The sequence below is a fragment of the Phalaenopsis equestris genome, unplaced genomic scaffold (assembly GCF_001263595.1).
Source record: "Phalaenopsis equestris unplaced genomic scaffold, ASM126359v1 Scaffold000422, whole genome shotgun sequence".
Classification (NCBI taxonomy): domain Eukaryota; kingdom Viridiplantae; phylum Streptophyta; class Magnoliopsida; order Asparagales; family Orchidaceae; genus Phalaenopsis; species Phalaenopsis equestris.
In genome coordinates, this window is record NW_018164863.1 from 1,053,922 (window position 1) to 1,063,781 (window position 9,860).

The 9,860-nt window shown below is 32.0% G+C and overlaps 1 protein-coding gene across 1 annotated transcript in view; it reads right to left on the minus strand.

The window, feature by feature from the left end:
• Positions 1 to 2,590: 2,590 nt before the first annotated feature.
• LOC110027285 (kinesin-like protein KIN-UC) overlaps positions 2,591 to 9,860 on the minus strand; it is a 41,823-nt gene continuing 34,553 nt past the window's right edge. Inside the window, exons 9-11 of the mRNA XM_020728639.1 lie at positions 4,548 to 4,790; positions 2,941 to 3,081; positions 2,591 to 2,840 (exon numbers count right to left, since the gene is read on the minus strand). Coding sequence (XP_020584298.1) covers positions 2,706 to 2,840; positions 2,941 to 3,081; positions 4,548 to 4,790 — 519 coding nt within the window. The 3' untranslated portion in view covers positions 2,591 to 2,705. The remainder of the gene's footprint in view (positions 2,841 to 2,940; positions 3,082 to 4,547; positions 4,791 to 9,860) is intronic.

Genomic DNA, 9,860 nt, shown 5'->3' on the forward strand with positions numbered 1-9,860 from the left:
TGTGTGTGTGTGTATGTGCGCGCGCGCGCGCGCGCTCGCGTGTGTAATTCCAGTGGGCTTCTAATAAGTGTTTTTTTACCTCAAATGAGTATAGTTATTTTTCTAATCGAGGGGTATGAGAAAGCTATTAATGTGCTGAGTTATTTTTAGGAAATGACGGTAGATTTCTATGCATAGAGAGTTTATGGAAAACAAATAAAAAGCATTTTTTGAGCCAAATAATAATAGTAATAATAAGTCTTCCTTTGAGGAATGAAAAACACTCAATGTTTGTCGAAAAGTGAGCAAAATGATTGCAATCAACTTGTATAGTCTTCTCCATATCTTCATCCCTCCACTCCACCCAACCACCCACACGTACCTACCTAAGTTAACATTCTTAAACATTGGATGCATGTTGTTTTTGTAGAGTATTATACCTAAGGGGATATATATAAATCCCCTTAAGTATAAAAATTAATGATACTAAACCCCATATTAAAGCAATAATATTGTCAATTTAACTTCCTAAGTATCAATATAAGATAAACATGGTTATAAATTTCAAGATGACAACAGGATGACCCCTACCTTAATCGAACATTTAAAAGGTCAACATTGGTTTAATTAGGAATATAAGATAAACATGGTTATAAATTTCAAGATGAACCCTACCTTAATCGGTCAACATTGGTTTAATTAGTTATAACACATGAACTTGATCGCTAGAATTGGCCCAAGTTTGATTTTACCCAAGCCTTGCTTAAGCATGCACAACTTGGGTGTGTCCCGGACATATGGCCTAGACCGCATCATTATATCTTATTATAATCGACACATATGGTCTCCAATTAATAAGGAATATGATCACTCCAAATCAGAGATGTTACGAAAATGCCTTCTATTGGAAGTGATGCATGATTTTTGCCCACAATTTAAGGCAACACTTTCCCTCCTCTAATGGAATTATTGATATAGTCTTATCTGAATAGAAATAAAATATGCTCACATACCTCACATACCATTGGAGATGGGAATTAAGCAAGGGCAAAACCAACCTCTTTATTGAGGGGAGACAAATTGCCCTTTTAGATCCAATGTAGGAAGGGCTAGGGAGGGCAAAGTGATATTTTTGGAGGCGCAAAAGGTCAAATTGTCTTCCCTGGACTTTACCTGGGTCTGCCTCTGATGGAAAGCATCTACCTCCTATTAGAACTAATGAATGGTTTGCTTGGGATGCTTCCTTTTATTAAATATGATTATAGGAATCCTTTTTAAGAAGATGGCACAATTGAAAAACTCTAAGAAGTAAATTCATTGCATCTCATAAAAGGTGGCTAAATCATATTAACACTAAAATGATATCTAACATTACAATTATACAATTATGCATGTTTCTATGAGAGTAGTGTTAGTACGAATTATCATATTTATGTCTTCATATTGCACCCTTTGTAAATTATAGCAGATTACTGAATTCAAAATTTTAAAAAGAACAATTATTTTTTAAACTTTCAAGTATTGAAACATATGGACATTAGAATAGGAAGTGTAAGCATAATAGCTATTAACCTTCTAGAAGGATAATAGCTTACATACTCTAATATTCTCTCTAGATACAAAGAGCACGTGTATGCTAATAAACTATTCTCTTAAAATTATAAATGTTATTTTTCATTCATAGTTTTTCATATTTCATAACAAATTTTGAATGTTAAGACTACGAGTAGCTAAAATTCACTGAAAAATAAATAATATCATTTAGCTACTTAATATTAGTCGTTCAAAAATTTTTATGAAAGAAGAAAGATATAAAAATAAAAGGGCTATATCCTTCCAAAATGATAGTAAATAAAATGTTCAACAACTAAATATTTAGAGGAATAGAGTTATTCATCCTCACAAATTTAACTGTTAAAATTTAAAGTTGCTATATAATGGATATTGGTGTAGTATGTTTAAATATATACACATACACAAACATGAATATATAAAGAATTATTAACTACAAACTATTAGCAACTTTATTTAAATCAAATTTTGTAGAATTATTTAGCTAATTAGATCGCAAATTATTATCTACAAATTCAAATTAATTACCATAAAATTAAATCCACCAAAAAAAAAAATTACATACATACCAAATATAGACTCAAATTTTGATATTTATATTTATAACATTGATTTCAAAAGCCTATGCATGACAATGTGTACTTTAAATATTAAGAATTAAAATGGTGGTATTTTTAAGTGATATGAAAAAACTATATGATATAAATGTAGAAAGTAAAGCTTAGGTGTCATATATAAATACACAAGAATTGGATGGCATAAATGTAAATGCCCCATTTTTTAATGCTATGCATCTAATATGAAAGTTTTGGTGTTACATATGTGTAGCATGTATGTTGCAGAATTTAAACGAATGTTAACAGTAATTTGTATTTTTTCAGCAAGATGAATAGGCTAGTAATAGAAATATGAGATCAACTACTATCAATTCCGGAAAATATAACATTAATTTATGAAAAATGTATAGTTCATATTCCCATTAAAGTTTTCGATTAATCCTATATTGCACTAAATTGAAAGCAAATTCAATGGATCAAAGTTTCATTCTAATCAAATTTCGATCAAAATTTTGATCAAAATATCTTGCAACATACTAATATTCACATAACTCGATCAACATGTCCCCTTGATTCAGAACAAAAACAAGTTGATTGTTACCTAAGAAAATACAGAAGAAACAGAGTAAGGAGCAACAAAGCAAACCAAATAACCATAGCATGAGCTCTTGGATTGGCAGCAGCAGACTGATGATTTTCCAATTGGATCAGCAAATTGATTTTATTTGTTGCCTACATTTCAGAATTTAGTATTTTCATGCGCTATTTTCAAGCTTTTGAATTGCAATAATATTTTAGCATAAATGATTTGGATTTGCAAATATAATTCTACCTCGGCAAATTTCGCGGTACCATAGTTCAGAAGTTCAATTAGCTCATCCTCTACGTTTTCATGAGGAGAACGCTCCTCTTCTAGTTTTCTCATCTCATTCAAAGCAAGTGTCACCTGATAGGAAGAGTCCTCAACTTGGCCCTGCAATTGAAGTGCAATACGTTATCAAATTAAAAATACATCGTATATTTTGATTTGGCATGTTATAATTGAAGCAGATAATTTCAAAAGATTAAAGAAAAGTAACATCTTATAGAAGTTTTTTAAGGAAATGAGAATAAGTGAAATTCCAAAAGGTTAAGGAAAAGAAAATTATAGAGATTTTTTAAGAAAAAGCAATTAAGTGCCATCAGGTCCATCTGTCACTTTCAAAAAATTTGACGAGAAGTTCGTAAAATTTAATCTCCGCCTCCAAGCATGACAAATCAATGACCGGTTTAGTGGATTAGTAGTTTAGTACATGGTGGAGAAGTAACTGCGTACATATATTATTTACATACATGCCACACAATTCTTATGTATTTCAATATCTAACACCTAAAGTTTGATATTAACATTTATAACACTTTGTTGTTATAAAACCAATTTCGTTTTCATAAAGTTAGTAAGAGTGATATTTAAATGTGATGTTGAAGGTTTGAGTGTTATGCATGTAAATAGGAAAGTGCAAGTGTTAAGTATGTAAATATATAAGAATTGTGTGGTATATATGTAAGTGCCCAAAAATGAGAATACAAATGTGTATCAAATGCATGGAGCTCCCAACAATGTAGGTCCTAGGAAAGGGTTGAAAGTATTGACCTAAACAGCTTGCTTTTTGAAAAAAATAGTAAGCTGGCTTTGTAAGCAATTTAATTTAAAACGTGCTTAAGATTAGCAACATGAATAAGAACGTGACGAAGTAAAACGGGAAAGAAAATTGACGTGTAACTCCTTTCTCCCATTTAAGGTACTGTTACGAAGTGATTGCTACCTAAATCTTTCTAAAAATAGCTTCCAATGTATGTACAGGTTCATTTGGCCAATTGAAGCCAGGAAACATGTTTTGAAAATCAATGAATTTATTAGATTCGGTTGACATCTTTAGAAGAATACATTGGTTTTTAAACCTTCAAACAGCTTTAAAATCCAACAAAGTTAACGAATGTCATTTTCACATATGGGCTCATTTAATTCCGTGAAGTTAGAAAACAAGCCTTGAAAAATGATGAATTAAATACATTCTCTCATTTGGTTGAATGTAGCTATAAATCAGCACAGATTTTTTATTCTATAAAAATTTTCAAAATCACTCAAATGAACCGCAGGCTTTTATTTTCTAAATCAAATGAATTAATATCAACATCACTTATTTAAACATGATTTCCATCTACAAGCAACCGAATGAACCCTCAGATACATCTATTGGCTGAAATTGCGCTCAAAGCAATGCCTCTGCCGACTGCCTTTTAGCTCTTGGGCCAAGCACGTGGAACATTAGGATAGCTTTTACATGCACATACAGGTTTATCAAAATAATAATAATAATAATACAAATACAAATACGATTCCAGAAATCATGAGCAGAAGACTTTGGAAATTAAGCAAATAATCTGCTAAGAAGGTACCTCGGATATTGCAGCAAGCTTCTCTTCAGCTTGAGCTAGCTTCTTTTCAGCTTCAACTAGCTTGTTTTCGGCTTCAGCTAGAGTCAGCTCACGCTCATATAATCTCCTCTCCAGCTGCAGTTTATCTTTGTGTTGTCTTTCCACTTCAGATGTAAGATTATCTATCTGGCACTGAAGCTTTCTGTATTTGTTCTCAGAATCATATTCTTCTTTTAATTTGACTACGTTTGATACCTTCATTGCCTGCAGTGAAACATTTCTAGGAAAAAGAGATGACTATCTTCATTGTATACATCAAAAATGGGCAAGGGATGTTTCCATTGTGTATATTCATACATTCATTCATACAAATAAGTACCACAGTAGTCGTTACAAAACAGTGCAGGAGACTGTTTTGACTGAAACTACTACCATGTGCTAAAATTAAGTTATATATGGGAAAATTAAAGCTGAAATTGACGCGATATCTGGCACTCTAATCTTATAACGTATTTCCAATCGTCAAAGATTGAAAAACGCATCAGGCAAACTTGAATGTTTAAGGTAATTTAAAAGAAATGAAAAAGGAAAAATCATTTGGTAATTGAGGAATCAAATAAAGACATTGTTGACATGATATAGAAGGAATTATTTCAGTGATACTAGTTCATTTTTAATTTTTGAATGTTCTAAAGTTAAACAAAAAAATGGAGGATAATTCACTAACCAATGGCAGCTTTTAAGGATGTGCATCCTCCTTTTTCTTATGTTTCTACGCGGTGCTCGTTATACAGTAAAAATAAATTAAGAACACCCATTGAATGTAAGAACACCCATTGAATGGATCAAAACCCATTGATTGAACTCATTCTTATATTTTTTAAATAATATTGTATTATTGAGAAATTGGTCTAAGACAAATTTGTTAATAAAAATTTTGATAATTTCATGTGGATATAAAAAAATTATCTACCAGTTTCTTATACAAACCAACATTTAATCATTTTCTTATCAACTTCAATGACTGCATAGAGAATGTTCAAACTAACTAGGTAGCATTCAATTTTGTCAACTTTAGTCTTTATTACGAGGATCGCACTAGGTTAGTGGGACTTATGACCCTACCCTATAGGCAAGGTGGCCCGCCCAAGAGCGTGAAATTTAAAATTTTAATCTTTTGATTTTTAAAATAAGTTTGAAATCTTCAAAGTAATAGGGTATTTTTAAATCACTTGCATGCTTCTCAGGGCAAAGGTGAAATGATTATTAAGAATTTAGCATGCACTTTAAAAGTAACATATTTTACTATTCAATTAAATTTAAACCCAATGGCATTTTCAGACAACACAATCGAGCATTCAGTACAATGGTCGGAGCACATGCAGATATTAAGATTTATCAAGTGAACGTATTTTGATGAGCTTGTGTAGGCATATTCACATTAATTTTGATTCATTTGCCTAATGCAATTGCCTAGACTTAGGAGCATTTGCATAGTGTGCTTGCATGCTAATTCAGGTATTTCGGAAGTTATCAATTAAGTAGCATATAAGAAAGTTGATTCAAATTTTATTGCTTGCATATTTTAAATACCTGGACAAACTTAAGTGCGAGAAAGGTGAATTGAAATTTGCCAAAAGCTTGTGTTCCTAAAATCACCCACAAAATTAAATATTTACGCGAGTAATCTATCATTAGGTTAAGCGCATATACTCCACTTTAAGCTTCAATCTTCGTCTTCTCTCTGCTCACAAATAAAGACTGCGGATCCGGGGGTGAATTGGAAAATATAAATTTCAAGTATTTCATGATATCAAAATTTTGATCTTATATAATAATACCATGGGGCCAACAAAGCATCAAGTTTCGACCATCGATATGAAATTTCATTTCACCACTTTAAATTAATAGCTTAGAAGCTCTTTGAGCTTGTAATATTCAACAAGAAATCTTATTCATATTCAAAGACAGGACTTCAATTTTTATTTGTGCTAGTAAACAATCGGTCAAGTCGCGTCCTTACTAATAAGTGAGCTACCCAATTTATCACAAGCCTTCCTGTACTATTCAATTATGTGTTCGTTGAAGTCATTTTTGGTATATGTCAAATTTGGGTTTATTCGATCATCCAAAGTAGGTTAGATATACAAAAAGATTCATGATCATTATCATAGATGAATATCGAGTTCATAACGTTACAATTAAGCTTGATGATAAGCTATCAAGTCACCTATTGATCTTATATTTTTGCTTGTGTTTTAAATAACTCGTTTTTTTTTTAGTTTTACAACTTTCTCTTATTATTTTGATTATTTTTGTATTTGGTGGGTTCTTTTAAATCTTTTGCCGTAAAGGTCCGTTCAGTCGAAAATCCAGCACCATTCTAGCATTCCCTCCCTAGGTAGGATGGCAACTAAGCTGGAAAATGTTTGTATAGGTGGCTTCTGCCATGACCGAAAAACTAGATATCTCGCCATGCAAAAAAAATGTGCATACAAGTTTTCGAACCTACAAAAAGCAAATACATAACAGCAGGATTTCCCCACTACGCTAAGTGTGTACGGATACTTATAATTTGTCAATCAAACATCATTCTCTCTATTGTGCTCAGAAAAGTGTGTGTAGGGTTATCACAATATTCATCATTCATGTGCCTCAAAAATGCAAGTCGTTAGTCACGTGTGCACTTAGATTGGTATTTCGCAATCATGCAGAGATCACTAAGCATTTTTGACATTTTGTATGCATCGACACAGATAATCTTCACGAACAAGCATCATTATGGCGACCAAAGTAATTTAAACTTGATGCTGGTATCATTGTATACATTGTGAGCCACCTTTATCGAATAACCCTCAAGTAGAAGATGAAGTAGCATTTTGTTGACTGACATAAGCAGGAGTGAATGGTAGCAAAATCCTAAGCAAGGACATGCTTATAAATAAATATAGGCAGAGTTAGCACTGCACCATGTGAATATGAATGCGTCCATCAGTCTATTGCCAGGATCAATTTATTTATTTCATTACAAACTAGCTTTAGTAGTTTATTACATGATCATACAATTTGGATGGCTATGTACTCATATAATAGTGCTGTATAATAATCCTTATATCAAATCTGATATTGTCAAACTCACTCTTAGAATTGCGTTGTCACCGTCATCATCAAATAAATACCTTCTCAAGTTATTTATTAATTTTTTTGAAATTTTCTCTTGATAATGCAGAAATGATCTCATCTATAAACATTAATAAACTACATCCAGGCATGAAATCAATATGTTTCATTAATTTAGGTCACCCAGTTGTGCATTTAAAAAGTTCACTGCCCTAGATGAATGCTTTTGATCATTGTGTAAGTGCTAGGGCTACCCAGTTTTAACACTGTCGTTGTCGGTCTCAAGCCCAGATGTAAAAAGTGGAGGGTTGCGTTAGCTAGTCTACAGCCAGCGTAAAACTTATCAAAAAAATCATGACATGAATTCTTTTGATCATTGTGTAAGTGCTAGGGCGTCCCCTGAAAGCGGCGCGTTGTATAGCCTGAATACAGTGAAAAGTGTGCAAGAGCCGCTACACTGTCGCCCAGGTGTAGTGTTAAATAAGCAAGGGTTCCCACATTACAGGCGAATGCAGGTAAAGAGTTAGTCCATAAAACTAATGAAACTAATATTAGGATAGGATCTTGGAATATAGGTACTCTTAATGGTAAATTAATGGAATTATTTGATATTATGATTCATAGGAAAATTAATATCTTATGTATTCAAGAAACTAAGTGGGTTAGAGAAGAGGCTAAGAAGATTGATAATTTAAGTTTTAAACTTTGATATTCTGGTAAGAGTCGCACTAGAAATGATCTAAGTGTAATTATAGATAAGAGTTTGAAAGATTAATGTTGTAAAATTAATAGAGTTGGAGATAGAATCATAGCCTTTAAAATTATCATTGATACTAAGATTTTTAATATTATAAGTGTTTATGTTCTTCAGGTAGGTTTAGATACAGAGTCTAAAGATAAATTTTGGAATGACTTAGAAGACTTGATACAAATGATACCTCTTGAAGAAAGAATTTTTATTGGAGGAGATTTAAATGGACATGTCGGTAGAGTGATAGAAGACTTCAGAAATGCTCATGTTGGCTATGATTTTGGAGTGACTAATGAAGAAGGTAGAGTTATTTTAGATTTTCCTTTAGCGTATGATTTTGTTATTACTAATACTTTATTCAAGAAAAGAGATGAACATCTTGTTACTTATAAGAGTGGATCTAATAAAACACAAATTGATTATTTTCTTATGAGAAGAAGAGATCGTCGCGATTGTAAAGATTTTGTAAGGTCATTTGTAGAATTAGATGGGAGATCTTAAAAGACACAAATAAAATTATTTTTATGAGTAAAATTCAATATTTCAAAATTTGGGATGTTCATGAAGAATCAAATCCTATGTGAGATAAAGTAACAAACACTATGAAACAAGTAGCAAAAAATGAACTTGGAGAATCAAAATGAAAAATTCCTATAAATAAAAATAGTTGGTGGAATAATAATTTGCAAGAAAAGATAAAATATAAGAAGTTATGTTATAAAAAATGGTTTAAAAATGTAAAAGCTTAGAGAACTGGGAAAAATATTAAACGGCCCACAGGGAGTACTCATCATCGTAGAATTAGATAGAGAAACTTAAAATACGCTATTAAACAGGTAGCGAAAGATGTGATTGGAGAATCAAAAGAAAAGGTTTTTATAAATAAAAATAGTTGGTGGTGGAATAATAATGTGCAAGAAAAGATAAAATATTAGAAGTTATGTTATAAAAATTGGTTTAAATGTAAAAGCTTAGAGAACTGGGAAAAATATTAAACGGCCCACAGGGAGTCTATGTTGACCTCAATTTTCGTGAGGTCTAGTATTTCTCGTGGGAGTTAGGATCTAGCCTTAGGGGTCTGTTGACCTCACTTTTGGTTGAGGTCTAGAAAACTTCTTTAGTAAGCCTAGGTCTAGCCATAGGACTTTCCTATTGACTAGTCTTAGAAAATTAGAAGAGGTACCCCACCATTAGAAATTCAAAACTATTCCTTTTACTCAGCTTGAAATTCCACATATTGATCTTAACATCTAGCATTTAGTAGGTAAGATCATTATAAAAAAATTCAAGAAGTCCTTATAGGATTACTTGGCTTTAGGGTCGACCCTGGAACTAGGATACACCATATCTTCACAATATATTAATCCCTAGTTCATCTAGAATGAATATCTATCAAATTCTATGTGAAATGCCTAACTTGGTCTTTTGCCCCTAGGCACCTCCAAATTACCTAACTGCCCTTG